This window comes from Solea senegalensis, linkage group LG4, assembly GCF_019176455.1.
Source record: "Solea senegalensis isolate Sse05_10M linkage group LG4, IFAPA_SoseM_1, whole genome shotgun sequence".
In the NCBI taxonomy this organism is placed as follows: Eukaryota; Metazoa; Chordata; class Actinopteri; order Pleuronectiformes; family Soleidae; genus Solea; species Solea senegalensis.
Window position 1 is genome coordinate 21115817 of NC_058024.1, and position 11723 is coordinate 21127539.

The 11723-nt window shown below is 42.0% G+C and overlaps 1 protein-coding gene across 2 annotated transcripts; it reads left to right on the top strand.

The window, feature by feature from the left end:
- The first annotated feature begins 2748 nt into the window (after window positions 1–2748).
- sp7 (Sp7 transcription factor) lies at window positions 2749–6871 on the top strand. 2 transcript variants are annotated; one of them, XM_044025057.1, is made up of 2 exons: window positions 2749–2842; window positions 4218–6871. In XM_044025057.1, the coding sequence occupies exons 1-2, from the start codon at window positions 2807–2809 to the stop codon at window positions 5562–5564; spliced, it is 1383 nt and encodes a 460-aa protein (XP_043880992.1). In that variant the 5' UTR covers window positions 2749–2806; the 3' UTR covers window positions 5565–6871. The 2 variants fall into 2 exon arrangements, with proteins under 2 accessions (XP_043880992.1, XP_043880993.1); XM_044025058.1 differs by having other exon boundaries at window positions 2749–2827.
- The last annotated feature ends 4852 nt before the right edge of the window (window positions 6872–11723 follow it).

The window sequence follows — 11723 nt, forward strand, 5'->3', positions numbered from 1 at the left end:
CTCTGGTGTACTATATGTGTCATAATTCATCTCATTGAAGGATTATCAGCTTGGTACTGATGCAAACACGTATAACACATCATACTGCGTACTGTGTGAAGCAGCAATTACACACACAACATTTAAACTACCAAGTTTACCAAAAAAAACAACCTGTAACTACCAATACATGTGATAGCAGTCATATGGACAATAACTGAATGAAACATATAATCAGCCCTGGGTAGCATAATCGTGCCCACCCAACGCCACGAGGTTCATCAAGCTCGCAGTGCCTACTGTACGTACCCAAAAACCTACACCACACAGGGCAGAAAATAGTAAATAGAGCAGAGAAAGCTTTTTGAAGAGGCTGTTAAGAGCTTAACGCATTCCCTAATTATAGATCTCACTTGCACTCGTTTGAAGGGAACTGTAAATGGGAACACAGCAAAGTTCTAGATTACTACAAGTCTCGTAAAAATGAGGAAAAGTGGCCCACGGTTGACCACTTTTCAGAAATATGGGCACTTTTTCGCCTCCCCTCTCATTTCAGTTCAATGTAAAACATAAAGCATTAATGAAGACGAAGAAGAAAAGGAACACTTGAGTTAAAGACGTACATCAGTGACAGAACATGTGCCAAATGAGAGAGGAAGGAAATGCCTCAGAAAGTGTGAAAAGGTTGCCACGTATAACACGTGCATCTGTCACGATTTTATTTTTTATACACTATAATACCTACAGAGGACATTACTGATTACACTGAATAGAGTTAGATACACAAGGCAGGTGTTCTGTAACATGTTGGCTTGAGTTTGAGGTGAAGCTGACAGGTTTACACGACTGTGAGTGCAGAACTGTGTGTCAGTGTAAACTCCTGTGTGTTGCAGCCTTTGTTCTTCTGCTCACACCCCTCCTGGAATAAGAAAATAAAGCAATGAAGGTCAGTTGGAGAACAGACTGCCAAATATAGCCGCTGTGTTCATGTGAGGGCCAGACTCTCCAGAGCGACAAGCCCAGCTCTGACCATGCCCTGTAATTGAGGAGAAAATAAGGACAGAAATTATATGTTTATTTTTGACAACAATTTTAATCTTCTGTGCTCTCCTTCAGAAAACGAGACGCCCACAAAAGGGCGCTGAGAATCTGTCTTGCTCTAGACTGAAAGTTGCCTCTTTTTTACATTTTTCAAGGCAATAAATGAAATGAATAAAATGTACAAAGTGACACTTTCATAGATTTTTTCTGATGAGATTCATCATCAGCCTCAGGTTTGTATCAAATAATTCAATAAAAGTATTAAAGTAACATTACATTTCTAAGAAATGTTGTTATTAAAAATGTTGTTTTGACTATTCAAAAAAATCTTAATTAAATAATACTTTTCCTTTTGAATGTATCAAAATTGTGCATGTTCTGTACCGACACTGGTTTTATGCCACATCAGGACACATATTACTAAAATGACTTGGTTTATATACATACTTAAATATTTGATCTTTATGAATTCATAATTAAATCCATGCATCATTAAAAAGCCATGTCATTTAGCATTTCTGAACGTAACTGCTTTGTTTTACAGTAAAAAAAAACTATGTACAGCCGAATAATGATCGATATTTTTTAAGTTTAATGAATGAATCAATAAAAAGTTAACGATTTGTGTTGAAAGATGTTGAAAGTGGTTCACACAGGACTGAACTATGTGGCCACTGCTTTTACTTTGCATGCATGCCAGCACTTGCATTTGAAAAATGTGCTATTTATATATATATATATATATATATGTATATATATATATATATATATATATATATATATATATATATATATATATATATATATATATATATATATATATATATATATATATATATATATATATTCTACCGAAATAAAATGAACTCCAGACTGGAATATTAATCATGACATAATCATGATCAGGATTTTTGAAATACACGTGCAACTCTCTGGTAGGACTTTGTATAGTCTTTGCAATGTGTCAAACTGTCTGTTTTTGATTCCTCTCCTCTTTTTTTAAATTTTATTTCACCCTTTTTCTTTCAGGAAACAAGCCTCTCTTTTTTTCCCTCTCTCGTCATTTCGCCGTATGAACTCATTTTATTTGACGCGATAATCTCTTCTTTATTTTATGTGATGACTGGATCCTTCCCTTCTTCGCTGCTGAGACTCTTTAACCATCACAATTAATGTCGAGAGAGGCAGTTAACTGCGTTCAAGAGTATTGGAAACAGAGCGAGGGTTGAAACCAGAATAATAAAATCTCGGATGGAAACCACAGACTCGGTCAGCTGATTTTTTATTTATTTTATTTATTTATTTATGTGGCAGGCTACTATAGGCCCAGGCGTAGTATTATTATTATTATGTTGCTATAATATAACTTTCGGGTGAGACTTTGCCCCAATTCGTATATGCATTACTATGTGAATACAAATGTACAGTTTCTGTGATGGAATTCGACTGTTAAATATCTTGCCTCAGACTCACTGGACTAATCCCGGTGGAAAAAAAAAATGAAATTGAAATAATGTCCACACATGGTGATTGATGAGTAACCCACTAGGGAGGTGGGATGTCCCCTCTTCATCCACCAATCTCCGTCCTTTTTCCCCCCATCTCTGAGTTTTTATTGCTTCTTCGCGAGCCTTCAAAGAGCCCGGAGCCTGTAATTAGGGGGCGGGTTCCCTGTGCCTCAAAACACTTCCCCGATGCAGAGCTCAACTTCTTCCAAACTGTCCCGGGACTCAGAGCTGCGCTTCTCCCGCTCCCCTCAGCTTCCTTAGGATTTTGTTTCTCAGGGATGGCCGCATCTATTCTGGAGGTAGGGAATGTATTTGTAAGTAGATTTGTTTTTTTCTTCTTCTTCTTCTTCTTTATTATTATCATTATTATTATTATTATTATTATTATTATTATTACAACAACAGAAAAACGTTTATGATGCGAATGTTGCTGAAATTCCTACTAAAAAAACTTATTACAAAAAGTAAGTTGTGAGGAAAACTAACACTGGAGTTTTACTGTATATTACATTACACTTTTACTGTTTGTGAAGAGTGTGGTTCTCCACGTAAGTGACAAAGTAAAGCTGCACAGAGATGTTCAGAAGAACAGGTTTACCTTCTGCTCATCGTTGCTTATAGTTTTTACATTACCACTACAGGGCTCATGCATCCATTTCTAAATTGGAATGGAAGTCAAGGCCAACACAGGGACCGTAAACATAATTCTTTGATAAAAACATTGTGATCACAATGTGTATGACGATGCAAAAGGTTCACTCTAAGGTCTTAGAGGGAGTTGACCTCTAAACGCCCGTGTCTGCATGGAGAACAAAAAGAGTATGATAGAGATATTCAAGAACATTTACAGGCACACTTACTTTAAATTAACTTTATTCGGCATAAAGCAGATACGTTTGAAAGTACAACATGATTCATTTGCTACTGAATTTTGTAGCAGTGGACGGATGTTCAACAGACACAGAATCAAACATGAAATAAAGTCGAGTTGATATTATTTTAGTAATATACAACATATACAATAGCAGTAACTGGCTAATGCCTCTTAAATGCTGACGTGCTGCAGGGTTTGCTATACTGCTACGCCAGAGGGCCAATATCTAGGAGGGAATTATACACGTAAAATAAAATCATTTAAAAGAAATCAAGCACTTTGTTTCATACACATTCACTGAGGAGCTTTGCTTTCTAAAAGGTCTAAAATGTTACTGGAAATACGTCAGCTTAAATTGACAATCAACAGGATCATAACCATGGACGATGGTCACGACTAAATGTGTAAGAATATAAACAGGACAACGATAAGGCCGACGGACCACGAGCTTCCACTTCGTGATGACAAAAAGCAGTTGTTTGCATCTTCTATGCGTGCACACGCAGTTTTATAAAACTTTAAAACAATCATGAATGCACCATTAAGAATAACTCGTAGACGGCGGTTTAAGTGAAACAAAAGATCGAGGGAATGTCGTCTTTGCTGAGCAGAGCAGAACCTTCACAAGCATAAACATTCAATGCCTTAAATTGCTCTGACCACTTTGAAAACAGAGCGAGCAGAAAAAAGCCAGCGGTGGCAGTCAGACATAAGTTTTTTATTAGAGTTGACACTGACAGAAGCAGCAGCAGCAGCAAGCAGCCATTTCCTGCAGACAGACAGTCTCATTTTGGCTCTTGTCTCCTCCTCCACAGGAAGACGCACGTTATGGCTCCAGTCCTCTGGCTATGTTAACTGCTACCTGTAACAAATTTGGCAGCACCAGCCCCGTCAGGGATTCGGCTACACCCGGTAAGACCGGCAGCACCACTCCAATCAAGAAGACCTACACAATGACCTCCGACCTTCACGCAGCTAAGAATGGACGGACCGCAGACGGCAGTGGCCTGGCGGACTCCTACACTGGCTCCTTCACCACAGCTGGAGGAGGGGGAGGAGGTGGTGGGCTCCTCACACCCACTGGAAGCCCCCCTCCTTCAGCTGGAGGCTACTCTACAGAGTATAACCCTTTCTCCCACTCTTTCCAGACCTCTGTCTCACAGGACCCGTCTCTTTTAGTGTCCAAGACCCACGCTACGGCTGATTGCCTCACTAGTGTCTATACCTCACTGGATATGACACATCCATATGGCTCCTGGTATAAAGCCGGTATCCACCCTGGCATTACCGCTGCCCCAGCTAATGCCACATCCTCCTGGTGGGATGTCCATCCCAACTCCAACTGGCTGTCAGCGACACAGCCCCAGTCGGACGGAGGTCTCCAGGCCTCCCTGCAGCCTGTAGCACCACAGGCTTCCCTGAGTCCCCAGATATCCAGTTACAGCACCGACTTTACACCCCTCAACCCAGCACCTTACCCTTCTGTGGGACTGGGTTCCTCCTCACACCTCCTTCAGCCTTCCCAGCACATGTTGCCCCAGGACATGTACAAACCCAAGCCTGTGCCAAGTGCAGGTTTGATTGAGAGTCAAATGGGCCTAAAACCCGCTCGTGGATCAGGGGGCTACAACGGAGGGGGTACACCCACCAGGTCCTCATGTGACTGCCCTAACTGCCAGGAGCTGGAGAGGCTGGGAGCCTCTGCCGCATCTCTGAGGAAGAAGCCGGTCCACAGCTGCCACATCCCAGGCTGTGGGAAGGTCTACGGCAAGGCCTCCCACCTCAAAGCCCACCTGCGCTGGCACACCGGCGAGCGGCCCTTTGTTTGCAACTGGCTCTTCTGTGGAAAGCGCTTCACCCGCTCGGATGAACTGGAGAGGCACGTGCGCACCCACACGAGGGAGAAGAAGTTCACCTGTTTACTGTGCAACAAGCGTTTCACACGTAGCGACCACCTTTCAAAGCACCAGAAGACCCATGCAGATTCTGCAATGCAGGGGAAAGCTGTAGCTGTGGAGGGAGACACGGATCCTCGGAGTGAAGAGACCACAGAGCTCAACACAAGCGTCGTACCAACCAACCCTGACCAAATCAGCAACGGAGAGGAGAAGACTGGCACACCAAACGGAGTGGAGAACAGCAGTGGACTGTTGGAGATCTGACTTAATCAGCTGTCACATCTTGTATTCACTTCTGAATTCTGACATGGTGGGTTTGTTTTATGGCGAAATAAGTCCACCTTTTAAATAAAAAAGTGTTTTGTTTCATGACAAATGAAGGACACCGGACCAAGTTAACAAAGACTTGATAGTATGATAACAGACTGAGTATGTTGCAGGTAGCAATCGCTTCATTTTCTCTAGACCACACACACACATATGCAAATACTGTACACACAAACACACACACGCTTTGACAATCAGAAAACATGACCAATCCTGCAAACATATACCAATGCACACCAATATATGCAGGCACACACAAAAATGACCAACTAAGTGGACGCAAATATATCATGCATGTTGCATGAGCACATGCACATGCACAGAGATAACCATGAACAAATGTGCAAGCATATGTAATGCACGCATGCATACATACATACATGCGCACACAGGACTGTGTCAATGCACACACACGTTCATAAACACGTAATAGTAAACATGTCCATGCACACATTTCGCGTCCTACGCGTATTTTCTGCCTTTCAAATGAGACAAACCACTGGGGAAATTTAATCTGCAAAAGCAGAAGGAAAAGAGCTCTCAAGCCGCAAAAGGAAAGTAGTTTTACAACGAGACTTATGGTCAGGATGATGGAGTTGATGGAGCATTGCATGCCTTGAGAAAAATCAGATTTACAGCTGTACTTTGATACTTATTCATTATTCTTGAAACAATCAACGGACAGTCTTACTTACTGCTTCTTGTTGCCAGAGACATTTGGTTTTGCATTTCACTTTTGTTTGCTGTTTGCTTCTTGCTATGTCTAATTTAATTTCATATTTACATGAATAATCTAATTTATGTCTTAAATTATACACTAGGAAGATCATCTTGCACCCTGTAAGACATATTCTGCCTGAAAAAAAAATGCAAGATGGTTTAAGCTGGCCAAAAAGAAATTCAAATGCATTAAATTAATTTTTTTTCTCTTATTTATTAGTTATTCTGTGGAGTTTTGGGGCTATGTTTTTAAAGATTAATTTATAGATCTTGATGTTAGATGTGTGTGTGTGTAAACTATTTCTATATAATCTTTTAATTGTGAAGTCTTCCACACCTGACAATGTAATGATAATAAGGGCTTCTCCTTGTTTGTACATACTATATATTTACAACAATATATAGATATTGTTAGGTGTGTTATTTTTCTACTTTGTGATGTATTTCCTACATTTTGTATAACTTTCATGATGAAAAGAATGATGTCTTGAGTCGTAAAAAGATACATAAACATAAGAGCTTGACTTGTTGTTCATAATTTCCTGGCGTGGTGTTGAGCCACTCAACATTTGCAGATGTGTTGTGAAAAATTAGTGTATAAGATACTGTAAATAGTGTTAAAGCATGAAACCTGGCAAAGGTGTACATGTTGTATAAGAGTTATGGTGTGAAATCATGACTTTTCTGGTGCTTTTAAAAGTAAAGACATTTCAAAACGTTTCCTTTGCTAGCGTTATTATTATTCATGGACATTGAAATGTGCCATTTTGATGTTAAGGTGCAAAAGAAGTTGTCGTTCCTTGAATATTTCTACCTCACCGTTTGGCCGACCAAATACTTTATTATCTTTTGCGGCACAAACAAAGCCCTCCACTGAAGTTAAGTCTTAACTCCACACAATGACCCCTTTTCAGAGAGCCACTGTAGTTACACCAAAAGACAATTACTCCACTCTCCTGCTTGAGAGGGGTAATTACTCAGAGCGATGCGATGATCCGGCAGAGGCCAAAGGGGATTAGGACAAGGGTGCTGAGATTGTATTGTTTATTGAGGGAGGCGGTCAAACAAAGGACCCCAATTAAGTCAGGATGCTGGACGAAAGACACGATGTGGAGATTCAGATTCAGAGAAGAAGCTGGACTGAGCGTTACTTCCATTTTACAGTCAGCCAAAAGCCTCGAATGTGCGCTCATGCCTGCCACAGTGAGTGGCAACAGGTTAAGCCACAATGTGTCGACTTTTCTGCCAGGTCATGGAGGCTACTTTGCAGACTAATAAAAATAGTTGAGGTGGGTGGACTCCCAGTTCACCATTAGAGGTGAGATAACCTCAGGATATACCAAATAAAATCTGCAATGGACGTGTTCTGCTTTGTAGTATTGGCAGGCAAAGATTTTAAATTCTTTGTGACATATGAATGGTAGCAGGTGATGTTTTAAAACAATGACAAGCATGCAAGACCTCACACATCTGTCCACTCTGGTGAACAACTGATTTATGTAGCCAGTCATAATTTGAATGCTAATGAAAATACAAGAAAAATACAAATGGGACATGCAATATGAAGTAACTGCTACATAAAACTCATCACAGAAGTGAAGACCTGTGCAGACAGAACCCCCATGAAGCTGTACCTACTCTCCTGATGTAACATTTACACTTCCCTGTCTGCATGGTTCCAATTTAGGGCCTCTAATGAGCTGTAGTTGAGGTCACTTTATATAAAACGTCCCGGGGCCGACTCTGTCATCAGGGACCGACATGTTTATGGTGGTCTGAAGTGGGCGCACTGTCGATTCCACAGCATAAAAGGCAAACAGGGAGAATGGGGTTTTGGTAGGGTGTGTCTGACCAGTAAGTAAGGGTGGGGGGGTGGGGGGTTGAGAAGACGGTCAGTGGCTTTTAAAACCTTTGCTGCTACTGGTGTTTTCTGCCTTTTTTAAACACACTCCCTCGGCAGTGGTGGTGGCATACTGTAGCCTTAACTTTATTTTTACTTCTTTTATTTAGGAAGCCAGGAAACATTAAGCGTCGCTTCAAAAAAAAGGTCATTAAAAGAAAATATACATGCAATGACACATGAAGGACAATCTGTTCCATATGGCTTGCCCACTGGTGCCCCTGCACTCCATTTACAAAATCAAATCACTGCAGGCTTTAACAGGACTAGAAAGGGTTATTCCAGACACACCTGTTTTAGCAATCACACAGCCCATTTCCGCAACCTAACACAAAGTAAGTTATTTTTAATCATTCACTCAAGCAGTGTTTAGTTAAGTCTTGATGAGTTAGATGAAATTACACATACTTTCTGAGACACAAGTTTCAACTCTTTAAAATGAGAGAACAACTTATCATGATGTGTTGGAGCAAATGCTAATGAGCCCCCTTTTTTCTTGTGATTATCTGGTCCTAACTGAGTGGTCAAGGAAAACAATCAACTGTGCTCCCACATAGCCACAGGCACCAGTACCTACACCACATACCCGTGTATGCAGGGCAGGCAGGAGGGGGGGTTGTGGGAGGCATGAGGTAGGACAAAAGCACAGGTGTCTGCAGGTGTGGCTGGGTCTCTGTGACAGAGCGGGGGAAGAAAGGGAAAAGAATGTCAGCACGCCCAGAGGCTCAGCAGTCAGGTCATAAGAAAAAAAACAAGATAAGGTTTTCCTAGCAAAGGGAAAAGGCAAACTGACCTGGCTGAACCATAACATGACCCGGAGAGCAGGAGAGGTCAGCCTGAATGAAAGAGTGGCTGAAGAGGAAAGAGGTAAAAAGGTCAAGCTATCTTGACTTTTGGTCAATTGTCCTTATCATTTTAAGCCATCAATTACATGTCAGAGGCGGAAGTGGCTCCACGTTGCCAAAGAAAAGTACAGAAATTGAGCCTCAGTCTTGGAGTATCCTCATCGTGTGCATTTCTTCGTTCATGGAGTCGTTTCAGTTCTCACTGTGGCAGCATGCCTTTGAGCCCAGCTGATGCAACAATGCTGTATCTTGCCACACTGTGCCCTATCGCTCCTCGTTGCACCGTATGAATCATTATTACATTAGCGATGGAGGCGAGACCCCTCTCACACTTAGCAAAACAAACAGCCGCCTGTGTGCCTTGCATCATCAAACCTGGAGTGTCTCTCATATTTCCAACTCCAATCGTGCAATGTCACAGCCTGTCCGAGCCCAAACCGCCTTAAAGGTTTAAAGGGAGTGCTCCCTTGCTGCCCAATGCACCAAATGTACCACTAAATGAGGCCATTTTGTTTATAGGAACTGTGGGAGAGTTGTGGGTGACTCTGTGCCCCTTTAAAAAGATAATATCCTCTCCTTTAATGGCCTCCGGATGACAAATTGCTTCCAGGGGAAAATTAAGTGAGCAAAATTGCACGTGTGACACTTAAAGACATATCCACTCTACTTAAGATGCTTGACGTCCATAATTCACTTGTGCTCAGCACTAGGTACAGTAAGGATTTGTGAAAAAAGTCAAACAGGCTTGAATGAAGTGGCTGAGCACTATCAGTAATCTAAAAAGTATTTCTCGTCATCAATTTAGGAGCGTTATTGTTAAAGCGCATAGTCACAGTGGAACACTTTACTCAATTTTGACCTCAATGGAAATTTCTTTACCCTGACAAGATGAACAGCCCTATATCTCTTGGAGATGGTTGGAAAAACACTTAGAAAATTGATGCCCCATTATAACCTAATACTCTTATAAATTTCTAGAACACCCATAAACTGTTCTTTCCTCTTCAAAATGCTTACTATCTTGATGGTATTCTCGATGACTGACATACAGCCCAAACCATTCATGTTTGCTTTTTTTTAGTTCAAGCCACTAAATACTTCCTTGGAACATTTAGAATGTAGGGGTTTGAGTGGAGACCATGCACAGAATGGCGGGTGGATATGTAAAAACACAAAACCCTCAGGAGAAAAGGTAGAGAAAACACAATCAGAGAGACCTGCCATCAAAAGTACAGCGGTAAGTGAGAAAGGAGAAAAGCAGCCAAATAGCAAATTAAAAACTGTGTGAGGACAGAAGGAAGAGGGAGGGAAGAAGGGGGAAGAGAGAGAGAGACAGTGGTATAGACTGAGAGAAGGAGGGAGAGAGAGAGAGAGACAGTGGTATAGACTGAGAGAAGGAGGGAGAGAGAGAGAGTCAAAATGCAGAAAGAGAACTGAGTGATTTGGGTTGGAAGTGGGAGCACGGAGCCAGGGTTGGCAGGGTTTTGGTGGAGGAGTGTGGTGGTTCAGAAGTCCTCCAGCGCGAGGCGCCAGTGTGTCCGGCGGGGGCCCTGACCATGAGCTGCCTCACCCCCCCAGAGCCACGGCCACAAACCCCCTCTCCCCCTTCACCACCAGCACCGCCACCCATCCAACCCAAAACCCACTGGCAAGCAGCGCTTCACTGAAGCTGCTGCTGCTGCTGCATGTTTATTTAATATTCTGAAGAAATTGAAATATCTCTGTGGCTTAACTCACATACATACACAATTACACATCACTCACTCACACACACTCACGCACACGCACATATAGTGCATACATGCACACATACATTCCCACACATTGCCACCACACTATATAAATAAATAAAGTAGAGTAATAACACTCTCTTGATCTGTGGCCAAGAATAGAGTTGGAGGAAATCTTTTTCAAATGGTGCTTTCAGACGTGTAGAGGGAGGAGCGTGAATGTCTGACACTGCATGTTGCCTGAGCATGTCTCACAGTGACTCCCACAGTGGGAAAAGAGAGCATAAACAAAGTGGATGACAAACAAGAATCCTATAGTTCCCCATGTCACAGGAAGTGTGGAGAATAAAAGAAGAAATTAAATTCCGGCTTCTTTGTGTATTGATGGCACTGATTCTCCGAAAACCTTCACATTTTACATGATAAAGTGGTCTGTAAATAAGGTCATACATTAGGTGTTAAATGTAGGAATACACATGCCAGCCTTTTTTCCGTGTGTGTGTGTGTGCATTCATGCTTGAGAGCTCACACGCACACATCCATAATAGGTCTGATCATTACAAAGCAATTCCTTCAGACAGAAATCCCTTAAACAGCCTCGGTTTTGGGCTTCACGCTATCCCCCTTCTGTCTCCTCTCTCCTCAACAGCCACCAACCACTGCTGCTGCCAAAAATAACACAGGAGCGCCACTCGAACCCGCGCCTCACCACAGCACAGCTTGGCCGCAAGAGAGGGATCAAAACACACACAAAAAAGGAAACACATCATATTGTGGAAGGAGGGAAAAAGAGCATTCATACAGCCCCATGCTTGAAGATATCTACTGATGATTTTGGCAACCGAGGAACCACACATATGAACGTGCCAGGCCAAAACAGGGAAAAAGAAAGTGTGTTTGT